Source organism: Hyperoodon ampullatus (assembly GCF_949752795.1).
Source record: "Hyperoodon ampullatus genome assembly, chromosome: 18".
NCBI lineage: Eukaryota > Metazoa > Chordata > Mammalia > Artiodactyla > Ziphiidae > Hyperoodon > Hyperoodon ampullatus.
The window spans coordinates 17,510,874-17,534,985 of NC_136931.1; the positions used below are offsets into that span (position 1 = coordinate 17,510,874).

Below are 24,112 nucleotides of genomic sequence, written 5' to 3' on the forward strand. Positions count from 1 at the left end.
ACATAACTACAGTTCCAAATCAAGTACCTTTAGTCATCTCAGTGGAAGGACAGGTGACAGTGGCCAACAATGACAGAGAGTGCCTGAAGGCTCAGTTCCTATCCACCCCTCGTTACCCCATTAGCTTTGCTTCCCACTCCCCGCTGGCACTCCCAGGACTCCCAGCAGTGTTCCCAGCAGTCTCAGGCCCCGTTAAGTTTATTTTTCTTTCCTTTCTGGGCTAGGCTGTCTGCAGACACAGCTGATGAGCTATTTAGAGCTCACCAGAGACCTTGCGCCTTTCTATGCTGCCGAGATTACAGCTCTTTTACATCTCCAGAGGTCACTGATGCCAAGGCAAGGGAGTCAATAAATCTGATATGTTTTCATCAAAGCAGGATAAAAAGGGAGAGAGGAAAGGAGGCTGGATGAAAACTTACTACAGGAGGGTCTGAACTTTCACATGTAAAAGAATCGTGTGGGAGCTTGTTAAAATCTAGATTCCAGCCAACACTGCCCAGAAGTGACAGCTGATGGAGGACGGAGGCCTGCAGCCCTTCACACAAAACACACGCACACACTCACGCACCTTCACATATACTCTTACAATAAATATGTACATGATACATAATAAAGAAAAATTAATTATTTAAGCCCCTATGTCTAGATTCTTAACCAAGATCCCTTTCACAGTTTTCAGACCTATTAATGAAAAACTTCAGGAACCTAAAAGCAAATTCAATGCATTCTTCCATTTGTTGGTACCATTTCCCTGTATGACGATGGAAAATCTACAGGGATTCTAGATGGAGGAGCTAGTTACTCAAGTCAGAAGAAATCTTAAGGCTATGCTTGGAGCAGCAGCAGCGCTCACGGGCAGTCCTATGGTTTCACCCATTAGGTGACATCACCTTAACTCCCTGGTTTCATGTAATAGCTGGGGAGGGGGGAAAAAGTCACAGGTGATGAAGAATCGGCAAACCACAGAGGGACTCCAACCTCCTGGCTTTTCTAACCTAGTGGTAGCTCTGAAGAGAGCTGCAGGTACCAGGGTGGATCCCCTTGCTGGGTTCTTTCCCCATCCACATCCACCACAGCACTAGCTCCTCTAGTTTACTAGTTAGCACCCTCACGTGTTAGCCCCTAAGACACTGTACTGAACCTTTGGACAGTGGACAAGTCTCTCTGCAAACCCACGCCCCCCCTCGCCTCGGTTTCTCCCTCCCCGCACGCTCATCTCTCCTCTCTCTGAGCTTCCCGTGACGCTCGCCATTTCATATACATCGTGTACGCCACGAAGACTGTGCGCTCACTGTGGAGAGCGGGCGCCATGCTTCTGGCAGACCTCGTGCAAGGCAATGTGTGCACGACACCGGGCACACGTGAGAACTGCAAAGCCTGAATTGACTTAGGCACGGTTCCCAAGCTGGCCCTCATTCCAGCAAAATAAAATAAACACCGAGGGATTATTAAAGGGCGTAGTAGGCCCTCCCCATGCCAACTAGCACACGCTCTCCCAGGGGGCTCCATAACACACTGGAATAAGGAACGCTGGCTGAGGACACAGGGCAGGACAGTCCACTCACAGACAGAGCCCAGGGTACACCACGTAACGGTCCCCACGCCAAACACCAAAGGGCCTCCTGGGCCCCCAAGATTAGTGCTGTTCTGACACATGATCTGGCAGTGACCAGCTTTCATCTGGAACCCTTTCCCAAGGCCCAAACTAAATTCTCCCACCTGAGGTTTCTAAGTAACAGGAGCACAGCCAACAAGGCCAACGTGAAGCATCGCCTTAGAATCACTGGCTCCACTGCTATAAAGATACACTGGGCAGAAGAGAAATGAGTGGTCATTGTCGAGCCTGGAGAAACCCTAAGTTCTGAAATCTGTCTACCTCGATGGCACACAGCAATTTCTCCAACCTAACACCATCACTCTACAGTTTACCTAGGTTGGTGGATGACAGTTTTTGTATTATGAAGTATACAGTGTAAACCAAAGAATATATTAAATATATAGTCAGTAGAAAAAAGAATAATAAAATGAACACCCAGGGCCAAGAAATAGCATCCCCCATACCCAGAAGCTTTCACTGTGCTTCTTCCTCATTAAACCCACCAGTGACAACCATCCTCCTGAATTCAGGGTTAATCAGCATTCCCTTCCAATTTTTATAGTTTTACCACCTATGAAGGTATCCATAAAAAATACACGGTTTCGGGCTTCCCTGGTGGCGCAGTGGTTGAGAGTCCGCCTGCCGATGCAGGGGACACGGGTTCATGTCCCGGTCCGGGAGGATCCCACATGCCACAGAGCGGCTGGGCCCGTGAGCCATGGCTGCTGGGCCTGCGCGTCCAGAGCCTGTGCTCCGCAACGGGAGAGGCCGCAACAGTGAGAGGCCCGCGTACAGCAAAAAAAAAAAAAAATACATGGTTTCAATTTACATTTTTGAACTTTACATAAATGACATCATACTATATATTTTTTCTGTGATCTGCTGCTCTTGTTCAACATTATGTTTCTGAGATTCTACCACAATGATGCAACTATCTTTCCTCCATTTTTGTTATGGGATGGCATTTCATTGTAGGACTGAACAACGATGTACGATATTAACTCTTTCTTTACTCAGCCAGACTCACCGACTGGATACTAACATGGTCTGTCTGCTAATAAATTTATGCCATGGATGGCGATCCCGTGCTGGCTTCCATGTGGCAGCTCAGATGGCAAAACAACTAGAGATGTTTCACCTGATGATCCCTAAATAGTGAGAAAGATCCCAGTAAGAGACGGAGCTTTGAGGCCTTGTTTAGCAAGCACATAGTAGCTTTGCTGGATGAGCTTGGGTAGATGAACCTTTAAGATAAAACTCTCACACGGTTCCAGTTCTATGGCTGTATAAAGCAGGGGAAGGAGAAGAAAAGGCTGCTTTCACATTGTAATCTTCACCTTCACAGGCACATCAGAGCACCTTTGATCATGGAGAATAGCACCCAAGTCCAAGAAAAACCTACCATTCAGACGGCGAAAGCTAAATATTTAGTCTGGGAGGCGGCAAGCAGAAGCCCGTCATTCTCTCTGCCACAGGAAACCAAGGACAGCGGAGGACTGTCCCTGAATTCTGAACGTTAGATTCACCACCCTCCTAACTACAGTCTCCTGGACGGGAATGCTTCAGTAATGCCGTGCTTCCCAGGTTTGGGTGTGGGGATGTGGGGCGCAAAAGACAGTCTCCAGATGCAACTCCTGGCCACCTTCACTGAGCACTCCCAGTGTGCAACGCCCTCAGACTGACAGAACTCATCTCAGTTAATTCCTACAATGACCCTGTGAGGCAGGTGATGTCCCCATTTCATGCCTGAAAAAACTGAGAGGCTCAGCATTTCAGTAACTTGTCCAATATTGTACAGCAAGTAAACGACAGGCCAGGATTCAATCTACATCTGATTCCAGAGCCTCACACTCATCCAGCAGACTACTCTGCTACCCCCTGTGTGCAGCGTGGCCTTCGTAAATGCGGCAGCAATGCGGAAAGGGGGTTCTTAAGGATGCAGAAGAGACTGCCTTTGGGCCACACATCCAAAAGTGTTTGCTGCTGAATGGCAGCAGGTTCCATGCGAACACACAATAAATACTTAGATGGCAGAGGCCTGTGAAAATTCAGAGGCCATGCATGGAAAATGCTGCAGTAGCTGGGCAGGCGGAGGAGGACTCCCACACGGCTTCAGCTACCTAGAAGGCAATTTGCCCACTAAAAATTAACTAGCATTGAATGTCCACCATGTGTTATGGGCAAAAATGCGTCCGATTTTCTGTTGAAGTCTGCCTGCTGCTCTAACACTCAAGAATCCTCAACACAAACATCAGCAAAGAAGGGCTATCCAGACATGTAAATTTCAAGGTCTATCAACTAGAGAACTTCAGAGAGCAACAAACAGGTCAAGAACTTAAGTCCAAATGTTAAGAGCTGAACACTGCCCTCTAGCCCCAAATTAAGTGACATCAGTTGTGTTTGACACCAATTTTCCAAGTCAGCTAAAAGACCAAGATGGTAGTTACTAGCACCATAGCTAAGAAGGCATCATTCTCAGAGTGAATGTCTGAGGTGTTCCTCTCCGCCAGCTACTTACCATTGAAGAGATTTTCTTTTCTCTAGCTCTGGGCGCCAATCATGCCTTTGTTGATATAAGATTTGCCAGTTATATCATTGGTCCTTACCCTGTGAGAGTCAACTACTTATCTCAACCTTCAAATCACTCTTCTCTGTGACTCGCTAGATGACTAGTCTTCATGGTATGAGGTAATTAAGACCTTTGCAGAGGCTTGGAGAAAAGACGACAGGCTAATAGCACCTCTGCTTCTAATGATGCTATAGACAAAAGATCCAAACATCCAACCCTCTCTTGTCCCTGACGCCTGCCAAGCATCAAGACCTCACAAACCCTCAAAACAACCAAATCCAGAGAGGCTGAAGGCTGTCCTCAGAGGGATATTTCCAGATGCTGTGGGTATTGGCTAAAATATGCTTTGATTCTTAAAGCATTACTCCCCCACTGCCCGGGATTTGTTTGGGAGGATTTTTACCAGTTATTCGCCTACTCTCTGCAGATACAAACTACATTCCGTATGATTCTTCTCCTTAAAATTTCCTTAAAATGTCTGGGGATTTTGTACATTGTAATAAACAATGAAACAGGTTCCCAGGACTTCCCTGGTGGTGCATTGGCTAAGAATCTGCTTGCCAATGCAGGGGACATGGGTTCGAGCCCTGGTCCGGGAAGATCCCACGTGCTGCGGAGCAACTAAGCCCGTGCGCCACAACTACTGAGCCTGCGCTCTAGAGCCTGCGAGCCACAACTACTGAGCCCATGTGCCACAACTACTGAAGCCCGCGCACCTAGAGCCCATGCTTGGCAACAAGAGAAGCCACCACAATGAGAAGCCTGTGCACCACAACGAAGAGTAGCCCCCACTCGCCACAACTAGAGAAAGCCCATGCACACAGCAACGAAGACCCAGTGCAGCCAAAAATAAATAAATAAATAAATTTATTTTTTAAAAAAAGCAGGTTCCCAACCTCCTCCCCATCTCTCAAATACACTTAAAACTATTCCTCTGCCTGGGAATTCAGTGACCGTGGAGAGGAGTTTGCATCATTAACACAGGTATAAGATGGGAATGTCAGTAAATAAAATTAAGTCATTTGGGATATATATAACAAGTATAATACAGGTCAGACTCTGCGTGCAGGAGGTCTTAACCAACACTCCAAAGGGAATCATGGATCACCCCTGCAAATAGAAATGTACAGACAGAAAATTTCACATACAAGGAACCACTGCTCTAAGTGTTCCTATGTGCATCCTGGAAGGATAACTGTGGCTACCGTACCTGATGCATAAAAAGCAGTCAAGCTCTGTTCAACAGTTCCTCTCAGCCAAATAACCAACTGAGTCAGTCCCAACCTTTGCCAAGGCACCCTTGACCCTTCTGAGAATCCTGAGTTTTGTATTCCTCTCTAGGCCATCTTAACATACTTATAAGCCAGTTATAAGCTCTCTGGAAATTTCCAACAGTTTCTAACATAAGTTGTTCCTCGCCGCTTCCCAACATGTTTTCAAGAGCTCTAAGCAACTTCCAGGCTCCTCTTCATTCACAAGGAGGGAGGTGTCTTACCGGGATCTCCCACCAAAGCAGTTTGTGCTGGGGGGCTGGTGCCGGTTCTCTGGAGTGACAGCCGTCCCGCTGGATTCTCTCGAAGGCGGCTGTGAACCTGGAAAAGGGATCCATCACAAAAAAAAAAAGACAGAAACGTTGAGAAGCTCACACCTCTGTTTGAGATGTGGGTACAGGAACAGCGCTAACTGCATGTTTTAAAGTTACCCACCCCAGGGGGGGACACCAACGGTCCAGCAAGCTTCAGCCTCCAGCACGACAAGGACAGGGATGGCTGGGTGAGGTCTGATCAGGGCTGCGGAACAGAGGGGCTCAAACCTGGGAAACAGCTCTTCTTCCCCAAGACCTTCAAGAATGTCTAAGGCACTTACAAGCATGTTGCCTTATACGTTAAATGAACCACACCCCATGAGAGAGAGGATAGATGCTGGCCATGCAAAGTGGAGGCAAGGAATTGGGGCATCTCTCCACATAGCAGCAACCAGAGAGCTTTTAAAAAGCCAAATCAGATTTGATCCAAATCAAATCATGATACTCTCCTGATTAAAAACCCCTCGATAGCTTTCTACTTCTTAGGTTGAGGTTCACAATCCTTACCAAGGTCTTTGAGGCTGTGTGACCTGACTGGCCTCACCTCCCAGCACTCTCCTTCTCACTCTCCACGATCCAGCTGCCCTGGCTGCCTCTGTACCCGCTGCAGGCCACGCTCACTCCCACCTCAGAGCCTCTGCATGTGAGACCCCTCCACCTCTTATCTCAGCTGCCCCTATACCCCACACCCCACCCCGCCTTGGCCTGTCCAAACTCCTTGTACTCCAGCAGGACTCAGTTTCCTCAGGGAAACCTTCCCTGGCCCCCCAATTTAGATGAGATTCCCCCTCAAGTAAAGGAATCTCATACCACCCAGTACTCTTCCTTCATAGATTTGTTCACGGTTACAGTTATATAATTATTTCTGTGTTTACTCATTTGATATCTAACATCCCCTGCCCCTGCCAAGTAGATCACAAGCTCTAGGGAGTAGAGACCGTGTGAATTTTGCCCCTGCCGTCTGGCTAGCACCCGGTCCAAGAGCTAGTACATACCAGGTGCTCAACTGTGGATGTATATGCTGAATGAGTGAATGATGCAGGTTTTTCTAGATGCACCAAAAGTACCCCAAGCACCATGCAAGGCCAGTTAAGGGAGGATTCTCAGAAGTCAAGGCCCATCCAATCACTGAGATTCCACTCAAATGCCCTTCAGATAGAATTCAAACCCCACCCCTTGAAGCTACAGAAAGCCTGCTTGGGGCCTGGAAGGTGCCATAGTTACATCACACTTAGCAAGAAAAATGATGGAGAAAGCCAACCCGTTTTGGACCTCAGACTTCATGAAGTAATTTCCTGCTAGATCCAAAAGTGACTAATTTCAAACTGGATGAAAAGAAACAAACCGCCCACATTCAGGACAGAGCAGGAGACACTCTCCAATTTCCCCGCTTCTTGCCTGTATTCAGCTAGCGTGAATCTCTGAGACACACAGTTCCCCTTTTCCAACCAAGACCACCTCATAAAAGACACTCTCAGGCTCTCCAGGAAGTTTAACTGGATTGGGAAGAAGAAAAACAGGCCCAAGTAACACTTAATAAAGATGTTTTCCTTTACAAAGTCCATGTGGGATGAAAACATGTTTTTCTCTGCTCTAGAACCAAAACAACAACACGCTTACAAAGGCTTGGTATTTATTTTGGTCCTTTAACAGAAAACAGTCCTTGAAAAATCATGTCCTGATTGTGATCCACGATGCTAAGAAGAGTCAGGGCTGGCTGTGCAGTACCCAAACCCAGGTACCTGGTAGAGAAACAAGATTTGGGCACCTCCTCTGCCCCGCCCTGCCCCGCCCTGCCCCATCCCGGCACAGCCCTGGGGAGCAGGGCGGCACTCACCATCCGTCATGGCGCTGCCATTAGGCACGCTTCCCAGATCAACAGTCGGCCCGTCCAGGAAAATTGTCAGCTCACCACCCGAGACAACACCGCCTTTGTTCTCTGTCTGCAGGTTCAGGGTCAGCTGTGTGTTCTCCACTGTTGGACACAAAAAGCAACATGGATGGACAAAAGCAAATGCACACCGAGTTCAGATTCTGTAAGTTATAAGCTCCCACTTCACCGACTCTCGCTTCCCTGGCAACTTTTTTCTACATCTTCAAACTTGTCTTGCGGCACGGAAAAAGGAACGGGAAGGAACATGCCTAATTGTCACCGCTGTATCAGGCTGGTGGGGAAGGCTGTGCTCATTTTTTTCTCAACATTTTATATCGTTAGGTTCACTAGGTAATTTCTACTTTATTTGTTTGCTTATACCTGCAGGACCGTAAGAAAAGAGTAAGAGATACTGACAGCATACAGAGGAAGAAAGCAGTTACAAATAGCATCCCCCCACCCATAGGAAGAGGGGTGGCAAAAAGAATCGAAACAGGTCAGGAGACCCTAAGGAAACGTTATCAGGAGTCATCTCTAGATAAAGGATTTCAGGGACTTACGATTTGGGCTAAAAAGTGTTTTTTAATTTTCAATCCGGAAAATGTTTCACTTTGAAATAAGGCGGAAAAAAGTTTAAAACAACAAAAGTTCAGTACAAGCAAGTCAGCCCCATGATTACACGGTCCTGGGTAAGTCCCACAAGGAGAGACTAGTCAACACCTGGCTCCATCAGTGAGGTGAGAAGGCAGCTCAGAGTCACCCAGCCCCTGGAACACTAGGCAAATTCAGCCCTGTGGGCGAACAAGAAACAGAACTAACTGGCAGGAGGCAGAAGCACCAAACCCTAGGCGGCCTGGAAACTGCTGCTGCACACACACCCCTGACCCCACCCACCAAGCCTGGCCACACTGAATGGCCTCCATCCAGTTACTGCTGAGGACCCAGAGCCTCCAGTTCAGAGCTGTTCAATAATTACCAAGAAAGAGCAGCATTTATGAGGATCTCCAAAGAGTATGCAGCCCTTCCATGCCACCCCACATCTTACAAAGCCAGACCAGGAAAGTGCCACATATTCCAACCTCCTTCCCCACCCACACTACCCATCAAACCGCCACTTCATTTTCTCTCTTTGTTGCTACTGTATTATTATAAGCTGGTTTTCTAGAACAAGGCAGGGTATGTATAAATAACTACCTCCATGAGCATTTCCTAGAGACAACCTCCCCTCACCAAAAAAGTCTGCCCTGCATCTCTCCAAGAAACAGACACAGCCCTTTAAGAACCGAGCAAAAAAAAAACAGTCTCGATCAATTCAAGGATCTACTATAATAAGGTAGAAACCAGATTTCCCTCAGGTTTTCAAGCTCTTGAAGCACCTCTCCCTCCCCTTAACCTTTCTTCCCTGTGATGGATCTCTCCAAATCCTTTTGAGTCAGCTTTCAGTCAGTTTTACTAAGGGGCTTGGTGAGTTCCAAATATTTCCATAAAAGAACACTTGTAATCTGAAAACTAGCTCCTTCAAAAGTCCAAGAGAGGGAAAGAACTGAGGCCTTTCAACCAGCACCACATGCCTGCCGTGCAGATGAGCCACTTTGGAAATGGATCCTCCAGCCCTGGTCTAGCTCTCAGATGACTGCAGCCCAGCCAATGTATCGAGTGCAACCTTGTGGAAGATCCCAGGCCAGACTGCCCAGCTAAGCCGCTCCCAAAACCTGACTCACTGAAACTATGAGGTAATAAATGTTTACTTATTTATTTTTCTAAAGTCAAGGAGCACCTCCCTACTCTATTATACTGAGATCCAGGGTATAAGTCCCTAGCAGGCAGCAAAGCACAGAGGTCGACGGCAGGTACCAGTCAGACAGGCTGCATTCAAATCTCAGTTCTATCTAGTACTATGTGGTACTACACAAATTACTTAACTTGAGCACTGGTCTCTCTACCTTGCAAAATAGAAGCAGTAAGAACACATTGTTCAGGGAACACATGTAATGAATTAAACAGCACCCGGTAAGTTCCCAAGAAACTGTCATTTTTATTATCTCCCTGTTGACTCTCCTGTTTTTAGGCTGAGAAGTCCTGATTTCTCTCAATCTAATTTGTTCATTGTATACTTGCTCTTCTGACCTTTCCAAGCCTTTTTCAGCTTTCGACAACAAACTCCAAGGTCAGCAAAAATCTTCCAAGGTCACCCACAGGCCTATCACAAGGACATATGATCCTCTCATCTTGTATCTAGGACACTTCCTAAAGATGTCCGGCACACCACACTCAGGAACAGGCCGGGATGAGAATTCTAGAAGGGCTCCTTAATTCCCTTCTTGATATCTCAAAGGTCATCACTTTACAAATGGAGTGTGGGTACCTTTCCCCTCCTTTCTGGAAGAATGATAATATTCAACAGGAAGCTGGAAGAGCCCAAGGCCTCTTACTGCTAATTTCAACCTCCTAACAGCCACCCCGCCATGGTCCTCTGACAAAGCCAAGGGCAGAGCCCACATTTTCCTCTCCATGGTCTCAACTCAAAGCTCCAACTCAGCTCTTCTGTCTGGTTTACCTGCTCATCATGTCCAGCAGAGTCATTAGATACATATAGGCTTGGAAGTTACCTTGCAACTCTTAGAGACACATCTGACCTTCAAAAAGAGCCAGTGACAGGAGAGGCTTTTTTTTTTTTCTTTAAACGAAGTTTTTGAGAACAAAACGCTCTACTGTTCTATTTACTTAAAAGAGAAACAGTTCAGAGAGACCTCTATGCATCACTTCGATCATAACCAAGTGATCGAAGGGAGCATCACTAAGAGCAAGACAACCCAACACCCACGTGCTTCCTGACGTGAGACAGGATGAAGTACACAACATCACTTTTAAAGTCTTCTTGCAAAAGCATTTAAGCTGAATCCAATCAAGCCTCTAAACCTCTTTCCCAGTTTACATGAAATAAGGGGATAGAGGAATAACTTCACTGATACCACAAGGAAGCAATCAGACCAACCCAGAATATGGGACATCCATATGGTAACCACTCCAAACTCCTCGAAAAGTCAATGTCATTAAATAAATTGAAAAGGGGAGCGGGGGCAGGCAGGAAGAAGACTCTTTTAGATTTAAAGGAACATAAGTACCAAATGCATTGCGTGAATTTTGATGAAACCTTGGTTTGAAAAATACATTCTTGGGACGATTGGAGAAATTTGCATCCAGACTGGATATTGAATGATGTCTGAAATTACTGTTGATTTTCTTAGGTTCAGTAATGGTACTGTGGCTGTATTTAGGAATGGTCTCATTCTCGGGAGATCCAAGAGTATATTATGATGATTGTCTGCACTTATTCTCAAACTGTTTTGTAGGAGAATAGGCTGAAGTTTTCAGGAGTGACGTGTCATGATGTCTGCAGTTTACCTTCAAATGGTTCAGGAAAAAAAACACACACACACCCATAGGCTCACACATACAGGTAAAACAAATGCAGCAAAATCTTAAGAAGTGTTGGTTCTCGGTGAAGGGCATTTGGGCATTCATTGTGTTATTCTTTTGACTTTTTTGTATGTTGGAAAATTGCAGGATAAAACATTGGGAAGGGGTTGTGTTTTTTTTTTTTAATTGGCACAGCTATTAAAGAATTAAAGCTCTGAGAATAGAACACTCTGTTATTCTCTTAAAAAACAAAAACAAAAAGAACACACCTGGGCCAGGGGAGCACTACAATGCATAATGGGACTAAAGAAACCATTAGCTAATTGAGTGACAGACTTGAGCATACAGGGGAGGCTGAAAGGAGTAAGTATGGCTGGAAAACATATACTGGAATCTGAGCTATAAATAGCAGCATTAGCCACCTCTCCTCTGGGGCCCTCGGGTTTCACTGCAGCAACGCCATCAACTCTACAAAGGGCCTTTCTCTTGCACCAGGTCTTCCCCCGCCTTTTCAGGCACTGCTCAAAAATCAAGAAACGGATGAAAACATGGGTGTAGTAAGTCAAGTTCCAGAACTAGAACCAGATTGAGCGTAGGAGGCTCACCAGCCACCGTCCACCTCATCCGGCCCCGCTCCATCTGTAATCATGCAGTCCACATGTGTGTAGCGAGCACAAACTCTTCTGGTCGGTGAGATTCAACAGGCACAGAACAGACAAAAAGCTGTGCCCTGGGGTGTTTATATTCTAGTTGGGGCAAACAGACACTAGGCAATGTTTTTTGTTTTTAAAGTAAATTGCACAATCTGTTAGTGGCAAATGCAGTAGAAAAAAAAAATGAAAGGAGGGGAAGGGATGAAGAGTGCTAGAGGTGGGAGAAGGGTCTGGGGTGGTGAGAAAGTCTCACCAGGAAAGTGACAATGGAGCAAAGACTTAGAGAAGGATGAGGCAGGGGAGCCACGTAAGTATCTGGAGGAAGGATATTCTAGGCAGAAAGAGAATAAGACACAGAGGCCCCAGATGGGGGCACGCCTGGCAGATCTGAGGAATGGCAGGGAGGTCAGTGTGGCTGGAGTGGATGAGGTAAGAGAGGAGCAGGAGATGAGGGTGGTAGGAAACTGGAAGCTCACAAGGAAGGCCTTGGAGCGCTGGCATGGTCAGTGGCGTTTACTCGGCAGGAGATTGGGAGCCACTGGAGGCTCGTGAGCAAGGAAGGGACGTGACTTCTGTTGTAGTGCAGTCACTCCAGCTGCAGGAGGAGCAAGAGATGAAGCAGACAAGACCAGGGAGGAAGTCACTGCAATACTCCGGGCGCGAGCAGCTGGTAGCTTGGGCCAGGCGATGGCAGTGTCTTCCAGGAGCAGGGTAGCAGAAGGGAGACTCGCCCTTTTCCCCCTTTCCAGCACGTGTTAGGAAAGCCCCATGGCTCCCCACGGAGCACACTGGTCAGTCCCCACAGACCCACCAGGCCCTTGGAATCAAAGCTTTGGGCAAATCATAGGCAGGGGCTGCAGAAAGCACAAACGTAGAGCATGGCTGGGGGAAGTCAGATTCAATTACGACCAAGTGGAACATATATAATGAAAATATTCCGATGGCAAGAGACTTCAGTTCCTCCGAAAAAGCCAAAGTCCTGAGCTCATGCTAACTTCAGCAAATGTCCTTCTTCTCTTCTAAGTACCCACTGGTTACCAATACCTTGTAACGCTACTTTATGGAGGTCAACATACAGCGGTAGGGCTGGAGATTAGAAGCTAGGGGAAAAGAATTAGGAAAATCCTCAAGGACTGTGCCAGGAGATCCCTTTAAAAGCCGGCATACCAGAAGAGACAAGAAGACGTAGCGTGCTTCCTGGTGGAAACACACACCACCTCATTAAAAAGAAAAAAATAAGAACCTGGATCAGATCAAGTCTCTAGACCTAGATCTCAACAGGTATGAGATTACAAGAAACACAGAGGGACAGAGGAACATGTTAAAACACATTTCAGGGACACAAACAGCAAAACCCAATATGTGGGAAACTACAGGCCAAACTGTCCAGTTTCTTCAACAATGAATTGTAAGGGATAAAAAGAGGAAGGAGAACATATTGGTTAAAAGAGACTTAAGAAGAAATTCCCTGGCAGTCCAGTGGTTAGGTCCGAGCTTTCACCGCCAAGGGCCCGGGTTCCATCCCTGGTTGCTGGGGGAGGGAGAGGGACTTAAGAGACTTATCAATCCTGTTTGGATCCTGATTCAAACAAACCAATGGTGGGGGGGAAATAATGTTGAAGACAGCTGGGGAAACGTTAAAAACTCTCTGAATATTTGATGAGATTAAATAATTACCATTAAGCTTCTCAGGTATGAAGCTGGTATCATGGTTATGGTTTTTAAGAGCCCTTATCTTTAAGAGATCCATACTGAAATATTTGTAAATGAAACATGTCTGAGATTTATGTGAAAATAACCCCGTGGAGGGTGGGATGGGAATGGCCACCTGTAGCCCACTGTGGATCTGAGTGATGGGCACATAGGGGTTCATGGACTATTCTTTCTACTTTTGTGTATTTTGACATTTTCCATAATAGCTTTTCTTTTTCAAGCCAGCATACCTAAAGAACAAACAGTGACTGTAAACTAAAAAACTTACACAAATTCAATGTTACATACACATTTTGAAATATGAAAAGGTAGAAAATATACAATCAAGCTGCTTAGGGAGTAGCTCTGATGGTTATTTTCCCTTACTTCAAAGCCTCAGATTTGCAAGTGGCTTCAGGTTAATAATTTCCTATTGGGAAGAGTTGTTACGTGCAACAAGGATGACTAATATTTTTCTAAGACTTACTTTTTCCCTTTCCTGACATGGACTTTTTTTTTGTTTGTTTTTGCGATATGCGGGCCTCTCACTGTTGTGGCCTCTCCCATTGTGGAGCACAGGCTCCGGACGCGCAGGCTCAGCGGCCATGGCTCACGGGCCCAGCCGCCCCGCGGCATGTGGGATCTTCCCGGACCGGGGCACGAACCTGTGTCCCCTGCATCGGCAGGCGGACTCTCAATCACTGCACCACCAGGGAAGCCCCTGACATGGACTTTTTAATATGTTGTTTGCATATGGTACCAATAAGTATAGATAAATAGGGCATGGAAGCTGCCTTCCTCATTCCGACAGAAGAAAAAAAACTACATAAACCACAACTGCCAAACTGTGCCCCTATAATGCAATTCAGTTAAGTCCAGAAGCCCTGCCTGGACAGTTTCGCTGCTGTGTATGAAGGAACTTTCTGCTTTAGAATCTTCTATCATCACTGTCCTTCCCTGCTCTCACACCACCAAAATGTATGTGCATGTATATGCTTATACCGTTTAAGAGAAAAAATATTTTCTTCCTAACTCAGAATACAAATGTAAGGATTTACCTGGAAATTTGAGAAAAACAAAACAGGACACAAAGTAGGATATTTTTAAGGGAGACCAAGTACTCTCCAGCCAAGAGTCTCAGAAGCCCGAGGAAGATGTGATTGATTTGGCCTTAACAGAGCTGTTCGGTGGAACAAACAAACCTCCTCTTCCGGCCTCCTTCTGCCCTCAATCCCATAGGCCCATCAAAAGAAAGTGAAAATAAACAGGGCATTCATTAACAGGTCAGTGTTCATTCTACAAGTAGCTGTGAAACACTGGTGCACAGAGGAACGGAACCTGAGGAAATTCCAGAAGGGCAGAGAGTAAACAGTCTCCTTTCCCTTCCCTGGCTCCCCGTTAACTCAGACACACACAGACTGGAGGCTACCCCAGGTTTAAAGAGAACACTCTTTCACGTTCCCTTCGCAGTAAAGAAAGCCAGAGGCTTCCAGGATTTACTGTTACGATGTCTCTTTGGCTTCCAACCTTAGCCAGAGCCTAACAAGAGAAAGCCTCTTCTACCAAGCTAGCAGCACGTTGTAGACACTGGAATTCTTGTTGGGGTACCAAGGTTGACTCTGCTTCACCCACCTTCCCTCGGCCCCCGACACCCAAGCCTTGGCAGAGTCTTCCCAGAACACACGGTGTAAGGAAGCGTCTACGTTGGCCTTGAAGCTTCTTCTGTAGGTTGCTGCTGGGAATGTATCCTTAATTATCTCCAAATTAAAGTCTTGGCTGGTGCTTCCCTGGTGGTGCAGTGGTTGAGAATCCGCCTGCCAATGCAGGGGACACGGGTTCAAGCTCTGGTCCGGGAAGATCCCACATGCCACGGAGCAACTAAGCCCATGCGCCACAACTACTGAGTCTGCACTCTAGAGCCCACATGCCACAACTACTGAGCCCAGGCACCACAACTACTGAAGCCCGCGCACCTAGAGCCCGTGCTCCGCAACAAGAGAAGCCACCGCAATGAGAAGCCGCACACCACAATGAAGAGTAGCCCCCACTCGCCACAACTAGAGAAAGCCCGCACGCACCAACAAAGACCCAACGCAGCCAAAAATAATTAAATAAATAAAAGTTTAAAGTCTTGGTTGACTGAGTTGCATTAACTCCTCTAAAAATGAAAAGAGCTTCATTTTACAAAGCCAGTTTTTAAACTTTTATTTTTCTCCTTTTTTTCTTGTGCATTCATTCAAGAAGCATTTTCTGGGCATCCTTTATGTGCCTGACACTGTGCTAGAAGCTGGGTTATAATGAAGAAGGAAAATAGACATAGTCTCTGCTTTTAGGAACCTCACAAGTCAGTGGGAGAAACAGAAGTAACTAAATAATGTCACAAAGAAATGTAAAGTTGCAACTGTGAAACAGATTTCATGCAAGAGACCTTATGGTCCCATCAGTGCTGGATATTTGGCCTGGTCAGGGCATCAGGAAAAGTTTCCTGAGGAACTGACAGCTCAACTGTGATCTGAAGTTTCAGGCAAAGAGCTAGCACGTTGCGGGGTGAAGAAGGTTGGTGAAGAAGACCAGTCAGAGAGACAGGAGGAAAGTCAGAAAGGAGTCCTGAGAAAGCAGGAAAGGGTGGGCTCCAAACCATGGATGGAGAGTCTGCCCTTCACACGGGAGGAAGAGGGACGGCTCGCCTCCAACCACAAGAATGATGGAGGAGAGATTAGGCACATGCATCCTCGTTTCGGTACATGACAGATTCGTCAGTCATGATCGTCCTTATTTCTCTTGATTCAGGGTCCCAGTGTTCTACAGTCCAAAACCCTGCAGCTACACATACTTTTCTTTACTTACAAAAAAAAAAAAAAAATGGGGCTTCCCTGGTGGCGCAGTGGTTGAGAGTCCGCCTGCCGATGCAGAGGACGTGGGTTCATGCCCTGGTCCAGGAAGATCCCACACGCCGCGGAGCGGCTGGGCCTGTGAGCCATGGCCGCTAAGCCTGCGCGTCCGGAGCCTGTGCTCCGCAACAGGAGAGGCCACAGCAGTGAGAGGCCCGCGTACCACAAAAAAAAAAAAAAAAAATGCACTGACATAGACACTTCAGAACTGGCTATTCATCTGAGTCATCTATCTAATAAGGTACATTATAGACAAAGAGTCCCTTTTGAATCAACTGAGGGTCCCCTTCATATAGGAAACGAAAAAAAGCCTCATCTGTCTTGGTGAATCTCACTGTTTGTAAAGCTACAGCCTATTTCTAAAGTGATTTTGAGGAAATAAATACAGAAGATCTGGGAAAGTTGCATCTTTAGGATAAACTATCAGTTCACATTAATTACTGTGGCCTTGTCATTAGAGCTCCTCTATCCCAAGGCGGGGGTGGTCCTCATCACCCATTAATTCGGAGGATTCCTAGACTAGGCCCATCTGAGCAGCTCATCCATTCTCTGCGCCCTCAGGGAACCTCGGTGACTATACCACCTCTCCCTGTTGCACAGAATTGAGGACATGTTTGTAAACACAGCAGAGAAAGGGTTCCAATGAACAAACCTCCTTTTCAACGGTCTCAGAATAGTGAAATCCAGGAGCCCAGCTAGAAGAGCACTTTCATGGTTAAGGTTCTGCTTTTAAACAAATCAGCAAAGTGGAGGAATTGGATGAAGGTAGTCAAAAAGTACAAACTTCCAGTTGTAAGATAAATAAGGACCAAGGATGTGATGGACAGCGTGGTGACTACAGTTAACACTGCTGTATGATCTATTGGAAAGATGCAAAGACAGGAAATCCTAAAAGTTCTCATCACAAGAAAAAAAAACCATTTTTTTCCTTTATTCTTTTTGTATCTATCTGAGATGATGAAGGTTAACTAAACTTATTGTGGTAATCACTTCACAATAAAAAAAAATTCCCCCTTTTAAAAAATGGCTTTTGAAAAATTACAAATTTCAAATGAGTGAAATATTATGCCACAATTAAGATTTGGATGGGGCTTCCCTGGTGGCACAGTGGTTGAGAATCTGCCTGCTAATGCAGGGGACACGGGTTCGAGCCCTGGTCTGGGAGGATCCCACATGCCGCGGAGCAACTAGGCCCGTGAGCCACAACTACTGAGCCTGGGCGTCTGGAGCCTGTGCTCCGCAACAAGAGAGGCTGCGATAGTGAGAGGCCGGTGCACCGCGATGAAGAGTGGCCCCCGCTTGCCACAACTAGAGAAAGCCCTTGCACAGAAACGAAGACCCAACACAGCAAAAATAAATAAATTAATTAATAAACTCCTACCCCCAACATCTTAAAAAAAAAAAAAAGATTTGTATTAATGATTATGAAGAGTGAACAACATGGAAAATCATTTACACTACAATGTTAATTAAAAAAAAAACAAGAACATGAAGTTATAAAAAGCACCCTATTATTAAAACCCTGTAAAAATAAGTATGTAAAGGGGCAAAGAAATAAATGAAGCAGAGAAAAACAATAAGTTGTGTTTGAAGAGTCAGATTATGAAATAAAGGTTTCACTTTTTAAATTTCCATTATCTGCACAGTGAATATGTATTTTTTCTCAATTTCCAATATCAGTTACACATGTATACAGAAGTGTTTACAAATGAAATGACATGATGCCTAAGATTTGCTTTCAAATACATCGCCAAAAAGTGGGGGCTAGAGATGAAAGACAACTGGACACGTGCTCCTCATTGTTCAAAGTGGGTAATGGATACAGGATGATTCAGTCATTATATGATTCTCTCTACTTTTATTTATCTTTGAAACTTTCCATAATAAAAAGTTTTTAAATTTCCCCATTTATGCTATATAATATTTGCTCCACAATAAATAACATTAACTTACAATTTTTTAAACAACATGCTTATTATAAAAAATTCAAGCAGAAATTCAAAATATGAAAAAAACAAAAAAGAAATTCAAAATATGATGTAAGCACCCACATTCCAAACCCTTTCCCCATGACATAGGTCACTGTCGTCAACTTTGTATGAAGTCATCAGACTTGAAAACACCAGCACAAAAACACACGTATAAACTACACATGCAAAAGTGAATTCACCCTAGGTCCACAAGTTGTGCCCTTTGACTTGTAAAGTATCCTAAGAATCTTTAAAAATATATACAGAAGCAATCTATCTGTTGAGGAGGGCTTTAGGATTGAGGGAGCAGCATGTTCAAAGGGAATTCAGCCTTTACTACAATGTCCCTGGCCCCAAAAGAATGAATTCATGTAATACACGTGTAAATAAACATTAATCAGTTAATTAGGAGTGGGAGGGAGGGAAGACACAGACATGATATTCTGAGAACTGTGTGCCTTGCTATCCTGTACATAATAAACAGCATCCCCCAGGCCGGGCCTGACGCTAAGGTGAAAATCTCTGCTCTGTACCTGACCGTAGCACTGACCGCACCACGCGTGTAACTGTGGCACTCTCACTCTGATCCAGGATCGCTTTCCCTCCCAACTCACCACTCTCCTACAAGAGTAAGTCTCCTGCTCTAAGAAAAATGCTCCTAGAATCCCAGAAGACCGAAGGCAAAGAGGAAATCATGTACTCCAATGAGCTAAACAAGGTCTGATCTTCGTATGACCCCAGCAGCCGCGGTGTCTCCCCTGAAGAACCTGGGACACTGGACGGGCAGGCAGGCGGGAGCCACTCTCAGGGAAATGGCACAAGAAAGAGGCCCCGTCATCAGATGCAATGTTTCAGGTTTGGTTTTTTTTCTGGCAAGCGGAAGGAAACTGCTCATATCCAGGCAACAGTCTCATTTTCCTATCTCCAGACTTGAGATGTGCTGGGAGTGTAAATGACACGCCAGATCTCATATGTTAAAATGATAACATTTGGTATATATTGGACTAAAGAAAATAGATCATTAAAACGAATTTCCCCTGTTTATTTCTGTTTTCACTTTCTCTAACGTGGCTACTAGAAAACTTTAAATTGTGTCTGTGGCTCACATCACATTTCTACTGGACAGCGCTGCTTGGGCGCCTCCTTCCTGCTGTTTTTGGTCATAATCTTGAGCAGCTGTCTGCCCAGGCCCGGCCAGCCCCGGGGGCCTTCTCTGTGTAACTTGACTGAACTAAGCTTTTTCCTGCCTCCAAGCTTCCTTCAGCCTGGAATGCTTTTCTCCTTGTTGGCCTGGACAATCGCTTGTTATCCTTCTGCACTTCTGGTGTCACTTCCTCAGGGAGGCCTTCCTTGACACCCCCTGACCCCAGTCTAGGTTAAGTCCTGAATGATGTACTCCCAGAGCACCCTGCACTTTCCTCCATCGTATCTGTCACAACTGGAACAGTCTGCACCAGTTATCTGTCCAACGTCTGTCTGCTTTCCTCTCTAGATCCTAAATTCCGAGACTGTCTGCCTTAGTTCACTGCTGCATCTCCGGCATCTAGCCCAGTGCTCAAAGGGATTTACTGTGCAAATGCTGGTAAATAAACTTCACACCCACCCTGCCCCCACCCCCGACTCCACCGCAGGACCCTCTCACAACCCTAAGAAAATGCCCGATAGAAAAGAAGGAAATTTCCTGTTACACAAAACCCGGATCCAACACTGACAAATTCATAAGTCTAAAAAGAAAAAAAAAAAAAAAGAAAGCAAGAAAAGAGGGGAAAATTGACCAAATACTATGGATTAAAATGCAAAAGTTTTCAATATACCATTAGAAAAAGAAAAAGGGGGACAGCCTCGACCAGCGTTCGTGTTTGGAGGGGTGGAATCACTCTTTGTTCAAATAGGCATTCCCACGAGGCTGACGGCCCTCCAAAGCCAGTAAGTTTACAGAACACTCTGGAGGCGGCCTTAAACCCCAGGCCACACTGAGGCAGCCACGTACAGGGGATGGCTTTCCTGACAGAAAGCTTTTCTTCTTTTTTCAAGTGAGGTTTCACAAGGCAGCCTCTCAGCCGGTGACACAGAGAGCAGGTCTGTTTTACCCTGCGTTGCAGGGGCCTGTGTGTTTACTTTCGAGACTCCTGGCTAAAAGGACCTTTTCTTTCGACCAGCTCTCCACTGACACCAAAGCCGCGAGCTGGGCCCAGCTGTAACTTTGAGAAGCTGGGGGTCTGGGGTCGGGGGAGGGGGTGGCTTTTGGCTTCTTCAGAAATTCCTTGAGGTTCTGGCTTGGCCATATCTGCCTGAGGTGCACAATGATGGAAAGCAACACAGAGGGAGCTTTTCAGAGACTATTAAAGATGGTTTTAAATCCCAATGCCTGGCATCTGGTGCCAATCAAGGAAAGAGGAGTCACTGATATAACTGCAACTGGATGGAGGTAAAATGAAACAAAGCCTTACATTTGGAGGCTGGGGACAGATTCTGACTGATACCTCCCCAGAGAGGGCACCCAGCACTACCCTGGTCCTACCTCTGCCTCAGCAGTCAGCCACGACACTGGCCACAAAAACCACAGTCACATAAAAAGATGTTCATCCTCACTAATCTAATTAAATATGTATATTGTATATAGACTAATATCATATTATTACATTACATTGTATAATATCATATTATGTTATATTATATTATATTATTAGTATCTTCTTTGTGTTCTGGGCACAGGAGTGAGGGGATGTACAAGAGTTAACAAAAACCAAAGAGTGCCTGCCCCCATGGAGCTCACATTCTAGTTGTAGAGGCCAATAAGTCAGATAAATAAACAAAAATATATATATACTATACGGGGATACTGCTAAAAAGAAAATAAAGCAGGGAAAGGAATAGGGAATGCTGTGTAGGGAGGAACTGAAATTAAGGTGGTTTGGTCAGGGCCACATGTATGATTCCATTTGTATAAAGTGTCCAGAAAAGGCAAATCTACAGAGACAGGAGGCAGCGTAGTGGTTGCCAGGGGCTGGGCTGGGAACAGGAACTAATGGGAACCAGAGCTAAGTGAGCAGGAGGGATCTTACTGAGGTGGTGGGAAAGTTCACGGTGATGTTGCACACCTTGGTAAAATTAAAAAAAAAAAATCACTGAATTGATCAGGGAAGCCCTCACTGAGGTGACATCTGAGTGGGCTGGAAGGGGGTGAGGGAGAAAGGCAGGAGGACACACAAGGAAGAAATATTTTGGGAAGAAGGTCAGGGTGGTGCAAAGGCCCTGAGGCAAGAGCAGCAGTGGGCTGGAGGAAGAGCACAAAGGCCTGTGGGCAGAAGGCGGTTTGGTGAGGGTGGAGTGATTGAGGTGGGGTAACAGAGAGGTGACAGAAAGATCAGGGAAGGCTTTTTACGCCGTTTGGGAAGGACTTCGGTTTTTAATTTTAGTGAGAAAGGCAACCACTGGAGGAGTGATGTGATTTGACTTATGGGTTGGGTCATTCTGGCTGCTGGGCTCAAAAATGAAGTGTAGGGAGACAAAGGCAGATGATGCTGGGAGACCAGTTAGGAGGCCTTTGCCTCCTGAGTCGAGAAGTGGTGGTGAAGTGGACATGGGTGACGGCAGCTGTCCGGGTGAGAAACAGTCAGTTCCTCGAAGGTATCTCGAAGGTATCTTGAAGGTAACGAGGGCAGGACATGTTGATGGACCGGGTGTGGGTTGTAATAGAAAGAATGGCGTCAAGGAGGACACCCAGGTTTTCAGCCTGAGCAACACCAAATCTCCATCTCCGTTGCCTGAGATGGAAAGCTGATAGCTCAGCTTTTAACATGTTACTTCGAGGATGCTGATTAGACATCTAGAAACACGGTCTCAGGTTGCCCGGAGAAAGGCCCGGGGTGCAAGTCATAGGTGAACGGACCAAATTTAAAGCCGTGAGGCTGGATGACATCGTGAAAGGAAGAGGTATAAATTAACAAGTGGATGCAGGACTAAGCCAACTTGGGGTATCCCAAGGCTTCTGGACCAGTGAGGAGAAAACCAGCAAAGGAGACTGGAAAAGAGTGACTGGAAAGATAGACAGAACACCAGCCAGACGTGGTGTCCTGAAAACCAAGTGAAAAGAGTAGGTCAAGGAGGAGGGATGGATTCCTTGTATCCAGTCTGCAAGGCAAGTGAGTTGGAAGTGAGAACTGACCCTGGATGGAGTCACACGGAGGTGACCGGAGACCTGGTACAGCATTTGCAGCAAGGACAAAAGGTTACCCAGGAGTTCCTCAAGAAGGAAAGGGAGAGGAGAAAAGAAAAGAGATGCAAATTAAAATAACAAAGAGAAATCACTGTCGCAGCCGAACAGACTGGCAGAGGTTAAGACTGGCAATGCCCAGCGCCACTGGGGGAAGGGAAACAAGTACACGTGCACACACACGGTGGGTTGTGTAAACGGGTCCAGTCTTTGCAGCAGACCCAGGCCACAGATATCACAAAACTTGCAGCGTTTTAACCCAGCAATGCATGCCTAGGAATTTACTACCCTAAGGGAAAAAAAGGACAGGAGAACAAAGATATCATTACAAGAATTACAAGAATTTACTGAAAAGTCTTGCTTGTAGTAGTAAAGACGCAGAAACGGCCAACAATAAAAGATCTGTTAAACTATGGTGCATTCATACCAAAAAAATGCTGTTGTAGCCATTAAAAGGATCTAGTTTCATTGAGGTAGAAAAACTGGGTGGAAAAAAAGCAAGTTATAAAGCAATATGTATAGTGAGTTCCCAGTCTGGGGAAAAAGTTAGACACTCACACCTACATATATATATTTTATATATATATATATATATATATATATATATATATATGATTGACATATCCCCAAAAAACTGAGTGGATATATAACAAAATATTAACCGGATTAGCTCTGAATAAAAAAATTTCCATGCACCTTCTCAATTTTGCTGTGAATCCTAAAATTGCTCTAAAAAATTGTCTTTAGGGCTTCCCTGGTGGCGCAGTGGTTGAGAGTCCGCCTGCCGATGCAGGGGACATGGGTTCGTGCCCCAGTCCGGGAAGATCCCATATGCTGCGGAGCGGCTGGGCTGGTGAGCCATGGCCGCTGAGCCTGCGTGTCCGGAGCCTTGCTCTGCAACGGGAGAGGCCACAGCAGTGAGAGGCCCATGTACCGCAAAAAAAATTTAAAAAAATTAAAAATAAATAAATAAAAATTGTCTTTAAAAAATGCAAACATTCAATGGAGTTCATAATAACAGAACAAGATTTGCTAGCTTTGTGGGGGGAAAAAAAAGAATTTCCAGTGATTTTTAACCTTCTCCTTCTTTGGAAGGCAGTATATGCAGAGGTTGCAGACAAAGGCTCTGAGACCAAAAAGACCTGGGTTAAATCCCAACTCTGCCACGACCTACTATGTGATCTTGGGCAAGTTACATAACATCTGTCTATTTCCTCATTAAAGGGGATGGCGGTACAACCTACATTATAGGTATGCAGGAGGATTAAATGGAAAGAATAGATATAGACATAGAGAGATAGATAGAGATCAAGAATTCAGAATAATGCCTGGTACATACTTAGCTCTCACAATGTTCTTTGTCTTTTTTTTCAATAAGTATAAAACAACAATAATAATCAGAAAAATAACAGTAACATTTTCAGTTTTAGGAGCATACGTTGCTTTTAGTATCAGAAAAAATATTAATAGTCAGCCTCCCCCACCACATATCCACATGCTCCATATTCTCAGATACAACCAAGTGTGGATCAAAAATATTCAGGAAAAAAAAATTCCAGAAAATTCCCAAAAGCAAACTTTGAACTTGCTGTGCTCCAGCAATTATTTACAAAGCACTTACATTGTATTGGGTATTACAGGTAATC

The 24,112-nt window shown here is 45.4% G+C and overlaps 1 protein-coding gene across 1 annotated transcript in view; it reads right to left on the reverse strand.

Annotated features, from left to right (window-relative positions):
* WWP2 (WW domain containing E3 ubiquitin protein ligase 2) overlaps window positions 1-24,112 on the reverse strand; it is a 128,472-nt gene that overhangs the window by 78,764 nt on the left and 25,596 nt on the right. The window contains exons 4-5 of the mRNA XM_079723710.1: window positions 7,589-7,726; window positions 5,662-5,758 (exon numbers count right to left, since the gene is read on the reverse strand). Coding sequence (XP_079579836.1) covers window positions 5,662-5,758; window positions 7,589-7,726 — 235 coding nt within the window. The remainder of the gene's footprint in view (window positions 1-5,661; window positions 5,759-7,588; window positions 7,727-24,112) is intronic.